This window comes from Protopterus annectens, chromosome 10.part0 (assembly GCF_019279795.1).
Source record: "Protopterus annectens isolate FY-2018-M chromosome 10.part0, PAN1.0, whole genome shotgun sequence".
NCBI lineage: Eukaryota > Metazoa > Chordata > Ceratodontiformes > Protopteridae > Protopterus > Protopterus annectens.
The window spans coordinates 1131460193-1131474033 of NC_056744.1; the positions used below are offsets into that span (position 1 = coordinate 1131460193).

At 41.6% G+C, this 13841-nt stretch overlaps 1 protein-coding gene across 4 annotated transcripts in view; it reads right to left on the minus strand.

Annotated features, from left to right (window-relative positions):
* Nucleotides 1–13841, minus strand: part of ZZZ3 (zinc finger ZZ-type containing 3) — a 1369419-nt gene that overhangs the window by 343541 nt on the left and 1012037 nt on the right. For all 4 annotated transcript variants that reach the window (XM_044085855.1, XM_044085854.1, XM_044085853.1 and 1 more), the window contains one exon: nt 5379–5480. In XM_044085855.1, coding sequence (XP_043941790.1) covers nt 5379–5480 — 102 coding nt within the window. The remainder of the gene's footprint in view (nt 1–5378; nt 5481–13841) is intronic.

The following is a 13841-nucleotide window of genomic DNA, read 5'->3' on the forward strand; positions in this document are numbered from 1 at the left end:
CTTCCTCTTGCACGATTTCTTTCTGGGGGGCTCCTCAAGCACGAACTCTGAGGAGCCCTCAGAAATTTGGGGACCACTCGTGGGGGTATCCCTAGGCCCTGGTGCTCTGCTGTCCATGGATGGGTGGTGATCATAAGCGCTCACCGAAGTGGTGGGGGACAGAGTGACCGACCCGCCTGATGTAGCTGACGATCTGGCCAGCGCAGTCCGCATAGCCTCAAAGGCTGCCCCCCCCCCCAAATCAGAGGAGCGACCAGTCTCCGAAGACGGGGGTCGGAGTTCCCCAAGCCAATGCACCAAGAGGGAGACTCGGGACCGAAATAAGCCCCGAGATGTCCCCCTCGGGCCTGACCGAGGAATCCCGAGTCCCGAACCCCGAAGACGGAGCCGGAGCCGATGCCGGTACCGATGGAGCCAAATGGGGCATCTGAGCCAGCCTAGAAACATCACACGGCGCGGGGCACTCCGGCTCCGAAGACAGAGATGCGCTCGGAGGAGGAATGATCGAAGACGGGGTCAGGACGGGCTCCGGAGCAGACTGGGTCGGAGCCAAAAACAACTTCGCCAAAACCGGTGACTGGAGGAGCCTATGGAATCACCCTATCAACATCCACATCAGATAGGGTCCTGGAGGATTTGGAGGACAGGGATGGAGACAGATCTCCTTTCAGGAGAAGCTGGTCTGAGACTGTGCAATCGGCTCCTAGGAGGTTCCAATACAGCTGGAGCCGATGCCGGTTCCGCCAATATCAATCCTTCCTTCGGTCCCGAGGACAGTGGAGCCAAGGAGGTCGATGCAATTTTAGAGATTTTCTCCGGAGGCTCCGATGAGGCTGACTGAGCCGGAGACCTCTTTTTTGACTTGCCAGATTTTGACTTTGCAGTGGAAGACGAGTCCATAGCCTCTTCAAAAGAGGGTTTCAATAGACCCTTTAAAATTAGCTTATTCTTTCCCTCTTGGAGAACTCTAGGACTGAATGCGTGGCAAAAACTGCAGGATTCCTTGCAGATGGATGGCTCCCAAGCAATAGACACAAATGGAATGCCCATCTGTAATGGACATTTTATACCCACATTTAGAGCACGTCTTAAAACTCAAAGGTTTGTGCTCCTTGATATCCTTAGACATCTTAATTACAATGCCCACAGCGCAAAAACCAAGTCTGAAAGAAAAAACACACAGGCGTCTACTACTCTACTACCAAAAGGCGGGAACGATGCTAACAGTAGCCAACATTAAACAGTGATCAAACACACAAAACCAACTACAAGCTCTTAACAGGGGATTGAACAAAGCACACAAGGAGGAAGGAACCATCCAAACCTCTAACTTAAATGGTCTAGACCGTTTGACACAAAAGGCAAATAGAAGAGAACTAGGTCCTCTAACTGAAACGGGCCTAGCCCGAGGGAACAGTCAGTGGGATAACACACAACAATCACACAATCACCAAACTCGAGAAAATTAGACAACTTAGACAAATAGCTATGAAAACAGCTTTTGATAGCAATCAAAACTTTCTTCAATACAAGAAAAGAGGGTACTTAACCACAGCCAAGCGAGACCATGTCCGAGCTACACGAGTGGCAAACAAGATCTGGGGATATGGAGCAGTGCAGTATGGGATACCCACTTAGCCCAGCCAATGAGAGATTTTGAGCTAGTAAAATCGGCCAAGTCGGAGCAGATATTCAGCTCCGAACCCACGGGTAAGAACGTAGGCGAGATAGGACTACATAACATCCTAAGTTCACTAATGTTAACAAACTTTTTACATGCTAATTTTTAACAATCTAAATGTGCCTGGCTGTTAGGATGAGCCAAGTTAACTGCATCCTGCTGTCAAGGGTACAGGGTTTAATTCGTGAAGACTTGAGAAAGTCAGTTAACCAGACAGTCCTCTTGGATTTACCTGGTTTGCAAATGCATAAAACACATCACAGAACCCAACAGTCTATTCAAGGAACTGTATGTGGTTGACCTGTGACGTAAAGACTCTCAGGGTTACAAAAAAGAAAACAGCTAAATTACGACAACAGGCTTTGCAAAGTACCCATGCACACCTGTATAAATGTCTAAATTTATGATGGTATGAAGGCATGACTAAATTCTATCCAAGTTCATGAAGTCAACAGGGGGGTCTTAGTCCAGAGATGGTAGGCATAGGAAAACTCTGTCGGTGGTGACTCTGCATTTACCTGTTACAAATGATTTTGCTCACTACAAATTGCCTAATGTCTTTTTGAGATGGCCTTTTATAGGTCAGAAAACAAATGTAAGTGATTGCCAAAACTTAAGCTTGAGCTAATTCTGTCAAATATTCCATGAGTGAAGAAATGGGAAAATTTGTCAGTTTTACATGGTGATCTGGGTACCCAGGAGAATATCTGCATTTGGAAGGTGTGAAACCCCTGGTGCTGAGTTTTCTTGCTTCTTGAGAATATGGACCACTTGAGAATCAAGCTTCAGTCATCCAAGCTGCCAGCCAGAAACTTATGAGGCCTGAGCTGGACTAACGTTTTCCCCTTGGTATCAGTAATGTGCAAGGGGTTGGCAGCTGTATGGGCTCCTCCATGCTCATCTGCACCAGTGAGAAGAAACAAGGACACACCCTGGCCAAAAAGAAACAATTAGGGTAAATCCTGCTCTGTCTTCTCTTGCATTTAAAAGGGCTCACGGTAATGTAATAGCTGAATAGCATACAGCAACATCCTGCTACATGGGGCAGAGGATGGTACCCTCTACTGATATCCTGCAGCATGGGTACCTGGAGCAAAACTTCTTGAACTACTGGTTACCCTAGGAGGCAAACAGGTCTATCTCTGGGGTTCTCCACTTTTCTATTAGCCTCTAAAAGATGTCTGCCCAGCTTCCACTCATGTGGGTGGGGAGACATTGCTCAGAAGGTCTGCTGTGAAGCTGTGGTTCAACAGGATACAGACAGGTTGCAGGGGTGGTCTCTGCCTAGAAGCCACCATGGTCACTACACCCAGCTGATAGCATTTCTTCCATTGGTTGATTTACCAAATTACAGAAGTACTACCTGTTCCTACTTTCAGTGCACCTCGTTCCCACAGTGACTTAAAAACTGCAGGGCACAAATTAGCAATATAACTTCCTTGATGTTTCAGTGCATGTTCCTTGTAAAAGTCCCTCTAGCAAAGTTCGAGGCATCTGTGGTAAGTAACTGGAAAACCTGAGGTTTTATAAATTACAACCATTCGATTCACATGCACTGTCGCCCCTCTAATTTGACATCCCACTGACTGACTTCAGGCTTATTCTTTTCCACCAGAGTGTGTCAGTGCTGTTATAACTATTTTTTTTGAAATGCCACTAAATTTCTGCACAAGCAGCCTAACTAAGAGTACCCTCAGGACAGAGGCATACATGCACTGCAATGCCATTGAGAAGCACCTTCTATACCTGCCCCTGTGACAGCTGTCCAGCGTAGCCATGCAGGAGAAGGAACTGCTCTGCTGTCAGACAGTGGTTGCCTGGTACCCAGCAATTCCCATAAAAAGGTCTTGTTGAAGACAGAAGTCACTCAGGCAACCACAGAGGTGGTTTGTGCCCTCTCAAGCATCCTAGCAATGAGAATATTTTCATTCATGTTTCAATCTTTAGATGCTAACCCCAAATTGCCACAAGGCCTTCCATGCCTTTTCTTGGCATGTGCGTGCTACCATCACATAACAATGAAGGCTACAGTCACCAGTTCACCTATTTTGGCCATTTGCCACCAAACAATTGGTCTCCTGCCGGCAGAGTCAAATGTACAAAATCACTACTCCCTTCTACTACAACAGGCAAACAATATTTCCTGATCACTGCCATCTTCTTCCACAGACCAGCTCTTCCAAGGCATTTAGTCACCCACTCTAACGTCAGTCATCCTGGTCACAGTTAGGGCTCATCTCTCCTACAGCTAGGAGATAGGTCAAGCTTTTGGATGCAAAATTAAAGCAATGCACATACCAAAACAGCAAAGGTTTTAAATCTCTTGACCCCATAATGCTAAAAATGAACTGCAAGTGAACAATGAAGTATACAATGTTACCAAAGTGTGAACAGTTAGTTCCAAGTAATATTTTACTTCCATCAGCCAAAGCAATCATTATTTTAACTATAAACCCTGCATCATCATTCCATAAACAATATGATGCACAGTCTTAAGAATTAGAAGTGGTACACAAAACATACAGATGGTAAGCTTAACGAGGCACAATTACTTTTTAGTAATGGTTGCCATTAGCTCCTTTCTAAACACCAGTGAAAATACAAATAAAATGGAATTTTCTATTAAAAAAGGAAAAGCAATATTTGTATCGGTTTTGTACAAAGCAAGCAATGTAATAACAATGACTTCAGTGTCTGTGTGATAAGAAGCAGCTGAATGCCACACTAAAAGCAAGTCCGAATCGAGTCCTGTTACCTGACACATGCATTCAAAGACAACTGCAGGAATGGCTGAAAATAGATGTGGGGTACGCACAGACATCTACATAGGATTATTTCTGGAGCACCAAACGTTAAAGCTCTGACTGCTGTATCAGTGACTAGACTGGGGTTTGGGCTTAGGTGCTGAACACACCAACAAGAGGGAGGTGGGAAGAAAGGTCAAAGCCACCTCATGCCCACATATGGGGAAAGAATGGGTAGGTGTGTAAATAAAATCCTCACAATCACCAAAGATGACCCTAACCTGCAGCATCCTGATACTGTCTGTGCCTTATTCTGGCAAGATGAAATGTGACTGTATAAAGTATCGCCCCACATCAGATGTCGGGCCCAGTCCACAGGTCCAATTTATATAACTGAACTGGAGAGCAGGCAGGGTGAGGGAAAAGATCATGTGGGATACTGGGACTCTTGTTGATGGCCATCACAACAGAAATCCTCCCAGAAAAAAAATATAAATATCTGCAAGTAACACCAAAATGGACTATTACTTCTATGGTGTCTCCCACCGATAGGTTAACTAGTGAGGACAACATAATATCACCCACAATGAGTCACTGCAGTGCAAACTGAACGACATGAAGAAAAGCAAGATATGACACGCATGACACTGCTGTCAGTTAGTAGATAAATCAACTAGTGATCCAGAGCTCATGATCACCTCAGTCTAACTGGTTACTAAAATGACTGAAACCTCGCTGCACCTAAGACAATCAATAAAAACGAATCTACACTTTACTGCTTGTACAGCTTCACCAGCATCACGCATACCTAGATACAACAACAAGACTAATCTGTTCCATTCCAAAGCCTGACTGAAAGTGTACAACAGCATTAAACTTGTTTAAATTTGTGATTTTATTTGAGGACATGACAGTATTACAATCCAGCAGAGATAATGGTAGTACTATCAAACCTGTCTTGCAGTCCTGTTGCCAAGTTCATCGGCTATTTTCTGCCAACGCCTTGACTCGACTTCTTCTGGTGGGTATTTCAGCAGCAATTGTTCAAGTTTTTTCTAAGACAAAAGGAAACAAACAAATGTACATAGATATTTTTCTACCACCTGTAAATTTACATAATCTTGTAAAATGTATTCCACAATTCAGAATGCAGATCTGATAGTCAAGAGACGACCTAGGAATAAATTCAGCAAGTAAATGAAAAAGCAATGTTATTACTGTCAGCTTGTGTAACAAAAAATTAGTCTAAACCCTCCACATTATTTCTAATTTAACTGAAGATGAAAATTCATTGTTTTCCGAGTTACTGCATGATCAAAACATACGTTTTATGAAGCCTGATAAGGGGGGAGGTTTGTTGGTCATGGTCAGGGTGGATTACCTTAATTACATGAATGTTTTATTAATAGATGAGGCTTATGAAGAAATATCACGTAATGAGTTTAATACTGATCACTGTAAGATTGATTATTTGTTAAATGACATGTTGTTTCAAGGTGAAATAGCCAAAGACTAGTATGACTTTATGTTTAATGATAAGCCAGCAATTGCAAGTATATTTGGAATTCCTAAAATACACAAGGACATACTTCATCCTCCCTTTCGCCCTACTGTGGATGCTACTTGGTCTAAAACATTAGTTATAGCAAAATTATTGGACTATACTTTGAAATCAGGACTTTCAGATGTGCCTCAAATTTGTAAAGAATCGTGGCACTTTTTCAGCCAATTGAATAATGTGTAGCTTATACAACTGATGTTTGCTTTTTCACCACCGATGTGCATAATTTGTTTTCAGTTATTCCACATGACCTAGGTTTGACTTGGTTTGAGAAACAGTTATTTAAACGTATGGCCATAAGTGCGGACAAGGTTAATGCAATGGTAGCATTGACAGAAATTGTTTTATAGAATAATTTCTTGTATTGCGAAGGACAATTTTATAAGAAGCCACATGAGTAGCCATGAGGGCAGCATGTGCCCCTATGTTTGCTAATTATGTTATGGCTGAATGGGAGGACAAGTATATATCTGATGGTCCACTGAGGCAATGTTGGTTGATGTGTACTCATTTTTTGGATGATGTTTTTATTTTACGGAACGATTTGAAGGAGAAGTTGCAAGAATTTTTAATTTATATTAACAGCACTTTCTCTTCTTAAATTTTACATCTACTTATGATGAAAATAAAATTTCTTTTTACACGTGGAGATAAAAAATGATACTGAAAATAGATTTATTTCTATTACTTCTCATAAACTTACATTTTCTAATACTTATCTCCATTTTTTAAGCTAGCATTCATTGCATTAAAAGAAATCTGTAGTGAAAGGCCAGTTTGTACGTTTAGCTAGAATGAGCTCGGATTTTAACACTTTTATTAGTGAATGTAATGTACTCAAGGATATGCTTTTAAGAAAAGGATATCCTTTGGATTTTATTTTAGCTATTAGAGAGGAGGGTTTTGATAGAAAGGCAGTCAGGGATTTATCTTCCCCTGTTATCACATGACCATCCTAGACTTTCTAGTTCTTTAGTTAATATATGTGTGTGTGTGTGTGTGTGTGTGTGTGTATATATATATATATATATATATATATATATATATATATATATATATATACACACACACACACATATATATATATATATATATATATACACACACACATGTATATATATATATATATATATATATATATATATATATATATATACACATATACACACATATACATACACATAAATAAATCACCCCCCCCCAAATCCCATCTATCCCCTCTACTTTTATCCCCTCCCCCTTCATCACATGCCCTCCCCTGAGTTTACTTCTAGATGCCACGAACTGTGGTGCCATTTTTAAATCCCGGTCAGAAGCGACCATACTCCTCTTTCTCCTGAGCTGGTTCCCGTGATAGTGCTGCTTGATTCTCCTCCCGGTAGGTTTTTAACAAATGATTAGCATAACATATAGGCTTATTGGAACACAGAAATGTGCTAAATACTGTCCTCCTGACAATGTATGTGTTTATGAATTGCTCCTAATATCTGCAACTACTGAACTGTTCTGATATATAGCTGTTTTGTTCTTATAACCTCGATATAGACGAGTCTATCTTTTTCGATGGTGCCTAAATAGTGACCGCATTAACTTATCCACCGGCTGGTCTTTTGGCACCTCCTGGAGCTAGTTCTATTTTCTTTTTCTCACATAAATCTAGTAAGGTATTTTTTAATACCTGCGCTTATTACAGTATAACGCTAGCTTTAATCTACGATAACCACCAGGCGTCGTAAAAGATAAACAGATAAGCCTGCCTGTACTCTCACCCAGAAATTGATACAACATTGTATGTAGAGTTTATAACATCGATTTACTGTAGTCGTAGAGTGATGGTGAATTACATGGTGACTAGTGTAAAAACGCCAACCTAAGGGTGTCGCACATATAACATACTTCCAATTTCTGCTAAGTGGTAGTTTTTTGTACTGTATGAGCCCTATCGAGGCTCCTTACCTTAGCGGTGAAAGCAAACATAGACCACATTAATGAACACCCATGCGTACATTTATCTAAACTCGCTGAATGGAGTAATCCTCTTTTTCACACCATCCAGCCAGCCTATATTCTTTAACTATTGTACCTAAAGGTTACATTTAGAGCCCCACCAACAGACAATGTCTGCAATCTGCTGAAATAGCGTATTTTTCTCATTTTACTTTCTACTATGCCATGCCACAGCAGATAATCTAATACATTAGTGAGAAAAGACCCAGCCTTGTACAGACATCTTTTTGATACTTTAAGATGGTGTTTAAGGCTCCGCTTGTACACATCTACTCTATTTTAATGTTTAGTCAGCCTGGCATAATGTAATGTACTGGTTATTTTCTGACATGTTATGTTCTATTTTAAAGTGCTCCGCATTGCAATTTTAGATGCTTTGTCTGCCTGAAATTGTTTTTAGATTACTTGTTAGCTACTTTTGTCAAACCCCTTACTCATAAAACGGGCTGTGGTATTGTATTAGAGTTGGATTTGTAGATTAAGCTTTTTACAAACCTGGGCTGGGGTACTGTATTAGAGTTGGATTTGTAGAGTGATTAAGCTTTTTACAAACCTGTATCATACACTGCCTACCTTGCATTGTTCAATAACTATATACTACTGCCTTCTACTAATACCTCTTACACCACTCTCCAGCTATATACACACCGTTCTTCTATGTGTATCCCTAGGTCTCTCTACTTACCTACTAAATAACCTGCATGAATTCCTTCTCTACTGATTATTCCTCAATTGCACCTACCTTCTTACCTGTACCTTTGAAGCTTCTATATAACCTAACCTAGTGCGCTTCTCCTCTCACTTTACAGTTCTTCACCCGGGAAGCTCCCTCCCTGCCTCTAAATCCATCAAAGGATTACCTCCTGCAAAACCTCAGCAGTTTCCCTGGATTTTGCCTGCTAACCTGAGCCAATAGAGCTACTGTGAGGACTCCCCAGAACTAACTTTTATGAATGTATGTTGCCTTATATTAATTAATGTAATTACCTACTAAACCTTGTATGTCTGCCTTCCCGTGTGAGTGATTCAGCAGCCTACCGCAGACCAATAAATACTCTCCCCCTCCAGGTCTTCTATGTCCTAGATAAATTAATAGTGTTTTAGGACATTTCATAGTGCACCATTAATAAAACCTGATCACCTTTCCTGCCTGCTATCTCCCTATTATCACCAGGTGGCAGCACCTAACAACCTCAAGCCAGTACAACATTACTCTCAGTAGGGCTTAATTTCTCTGAAACTGAATATCTCAAATCCCAGCAACTACTCTCAAAAAGGCTGGTAATAATCCACCCCCCCTGCAAAGCACAAACTAATTGAAGTAGAACATCAGCATTTATCTTTGTAAATTATTTCTCTCATTTTCTCATCCACTTACCAATACTTATATTACTATTTAAACGGCAGTTGCTGATGCTTTTTTCTGTTGTTGTTTCTCTTTTTGCTCTATCCCACTCCGTTCGCCCTACGGGCTCACTCTGCTCCCCAACCCTACCCCCAAATCCCACCCACCCCCACTGCACCTACACTTATACTTCCTCACACAACATCCCCTCAACACCTACACCAATCATAAACACCCTATATTAAACCCCTCCCACTCACGCACACACCAATTCACACACACCTCACAGTCTCCCATACACACACCACTCCTCACACACCCATACAACAATGCCTACCTTCCCCTACAAACTCTACTACTAACTACCCTTCTATTATCCCTAACCTGCATTACCCAACTTAACCTTCACACAAACACACACCTACCTCTAACCACACATACTACCACCTCAGGCATCCCACATACATCACACCCATATTCACACATCTCCCCAGAACTCTACTCCTCCAACCCATCCCATCTTTTCAAACCCACCATACTCCCCACCAACACCTCACCCTACTCTAACTGCTTTATCAAAGAAAACCCTTCCCCAGCAAAATCATATTTGTCTATCCTCTCTACTCCTCCTCAGTTATCTCCTCCCCCCATATCTCACTCTCTCTCTCTCAGGTGACATCCACCCTAACCCAGGTCCAAGTCCCAGCATTACCCACCCTAATCCAAATTCAAATCCACACAAACTCAAGGCAATCCGCCTCATGACCCTAAATGCACAAAGCCTCCGTAATAAATTCCCTAACCTACACGCCTGGCTCTATCACAACCAGCCAGACATAACTGCAGTCTCTGAGACCTGGCTAAAACCCACCATCAGAGATGATGAAATCCTCCCCCTAGGCTACCATATCATATGCAATGATAGGCCTCATAGAAAAGGAGGTGGCGTAGCTATTATCTACCCCTCCACTCTCACTTTTACTCCTCTGACCAACCGCATCCCAACTTTTGCCAATGCAGAATTGACTGTGGGTTTTTTAAAACTTAAACTACAAATCCATCTGCATTTGCTCCATCTACATCCCACCTGGAGACAATACCAAAATTCTAGAAGACATCGTCTCATGGTTTAGCTCAAACATCAAAAATGAAACCTACAATATAGGTGACATAAATATTAACTGGGCCTCCTTCCTGTTAGATACCCCCAACTCAATCAATCAACCTCTACAACTTCACCCTACTAATAAACCTTCCCAACCAGGCCAAATAAACATGGTACCTCTGGTACCATCTTAGAATGGATATTAACAACCCACCCCAACAATATCTCCAAAGCCGGTATAATACCAGACCCCCTAAGCAACCACTTACCAGCCTTCATAGACCGCCTACCCTCTCACATAGAAAAACACCACCTATTCAAGCAATCCTGTAACTTAGCTTCCTTCAACCCCAAAATCTTCTCTGGATGTTTTAATATTACTGACTGGTCTCCACTAAAAAGCCTCCCACTAGATAATGCTGTCTCATATTTTAACCATACTTTCCTTACCTTACTTGATAAACTAGCCCCTCTCCAAACCAAACGCATCAAAACTAATCCCTGCCCCCGGCTATCCCAAGAAACTAAACTGATGATGAATCAACTAAACAAAAAGTGGAAACTAACAAAAACAAAAAAACGCCAGCACCCTCCAAGAATATAAACAGCTAGGTAACCTAGCCAAAAAAATCAATAACAAAAGATCGCAAAAACTACTACTGCAACCTGCAATCCAAGCACTCAAACAACCCAACAAAATTCTGGACATCCATATCCACAATACTCAACCCCGGTAATAATACCAACCCATGCCCCAATCCTAACCTCTCAAGCCTTGAAACAGCCACTAAATTCAACAAATTTTTTATAGATTGCATAGCTAAATTATCCTCCACTTTCCCCAACCCACCCACCAATGCTACCCCCTCACCCTGCCCCCCAAACATCCCCTCTCACCCTTCTCATCCCCCCTATTCTCCCTTAAACATGTCTCCACCAAAGCTATAAAAAGACTACTCCAAAAGCTAAAACCATGCAGCAATGCCCCTGACAACCTTCCAGCTAATTTTCTTCAGATATCAGCTGAATCAATAGCCTATCCCATTATCCATTATCATAAAAAGATCCATTCAGGAATCCTATGTACCTACCATCTGGCATCATGCATACATAATCCCTCTCCACAAAAGTGGTAAGAACACAGACACTACCAACTTCAGACCCATAGCTATACTCTCTCCTCTCTAAAATTCTGGAGAAAACCATCCACTTTCAGCTAATGCCCTACCTTACCCAGCACAAACTCCTCTCTCCCACCCAAGCACAGCTTCTGCCCCTGGCCACAGCACCATGACAGCCCTGCTCTCCTTCCTTAAAACAATCAACCTAGCACGTGATAGCGGCAAATACATATCTTCTCTATTTCTTGACCTCTCAAAGGCATTCGACACAATCTCCCATTCCCTACTCCTCCCTCAGCTCTCACACTTGCACTCATCTCCCTCAACCTTAGCCTGGTTCTCCAGCTACCTTTCCATGCACCAACAGGCTGTACAATGGAAAGAATCAACCTCCCCTTTCTTACCTACACCCACAGGAGTTCCTCAAGGATCAGTACTGGGCCCACTCCTCTAACTTATTCATCAACAACTTCCACCACTCCATCCCTGACGCTTCAGTCATCCAATATGCTGATGACTCCATCATCATCTGCTCAGCATCCTGCCCCTCCAAACTTCTACTTAATACCCAAATTGCCTTCTCCAAAACAGAATCATGGATGCAATTTCATCACCTAGCTCTAAATGCCAACAAAACAAATCTAATGATTTTCACTCCTACCAAAACCTCCCAATTCAACAAGGACCAATTTTCCATCAAAAGCCACAATAACTCCCCTCTAGAAATCGTTCCTAGTACCAAGCTACTTGGCATTACCATTGATGAAAACCTAAAGTCCGATTCCCACATCCTGTCTGCAATCAAAAAAAATCAACCAGAAAATCGGTCTCCTCCGCAGACACAACTCCTACCTTACTCCCTCCTCCCGTCAAACCCTCGGATCTACCTTTCTGCTCACCTCTCTCTTGTAGGGTGCGCCCCTATTCTCCAACCTACAACTTGGCCTCCGTTTCAAACTCGAAGCTTGTTACAACAAAATCTGCAAATTTGCAACCAATTCTAAGAACTCTTCCCATCACTGCCACTCCCTTCACACTCTAAACTGGCTTGAACTCCACAACCACCTAAAATACCTACAACTTACAACAGCCCACAAACTCATCTTTAAACCAACAGAATGCCCCTCTCTTGCCAAATCTCTAACACCATACACACCTAGCTGCACCCTGAGATCCAAAGGCCAAAACCTCCTACATGTACACAAACCCCTACACCCACCCGGCCAACTACTGCTATCCCACACCATAGCCAAACTGTGGAATGCTCTCCCCACACCACTGTGTAACATACCAAACCATAACAACTTCAAATCCATGCTTCTCTTCCATCTAGCCTCCAAATGGGAATGTCCTTCACATGCTCCCACCTAAAACACCCACACCACTAACTCCACACCTAAATCATTTTTTCATTGCAAAATTTAATGTGTCATATGTCTTTCTCTGTAAATCTTTCCAAAATTATTTCTTTTGCAGGCCACCCTCTGGCCTATCTTACACATTCTCAAACGGACACCCTCTTAATTGCAAAGCAGTGCATATACTACTGTAAAACTGCTACTCCTGTACATACTAAAATTGACATATGATACTCACATTATCTATTACTAATGTGGCAACTTTCTGTAATTCTGCCTTTTCCTAGTTTGACAAAACTCTGTACTTATACTTTGTAATGCTGCAAATTTCTGTATTTTAAATTTTATACTTGTAATGTTCCAAATCTCTGATTTTATACTATGTACCAGAGCTTTTCGGGCCCCTTGTAAGAAATTGGAATTTACTTTCTTCTGATACAAAGTTGTTAAATATAATAGGAGATAAACCTTTGGTCGTTTATAGAAGGGATAGATCATTTAAACATTATTTAGAAAATAAATGTGATGCACAATGTTATTCTAGTAACAAAAATGGAATGAAGAAGTGTGGTTCTTGCTCACAATGTCCTTATATTGTCTGTACTGACAGTTTTAAGATCAGAGGGAGAAATGATCAGGTTAAGGGACATTTTAACTGCAATACTCAAAATGTAGTGTATTTACCTCAGTGCTTCGTGTGCCCTGCTTATTATATAGGTAAGACCTCTAGAGTTTTTAAGCAGAGTATATGAACATCTGTTGAATATCAAGAAGAAAAAAAACTACAAATACTTTATACAAATATTTGGTGGATTTTGCTACACATAGTTTTATTTATTTATTTTTTTATTATAGAACAAATTGAACAGGACCCACAGGGGTGGATTACTGATGAACATTTAGAAGCCTGTGAGTTCAA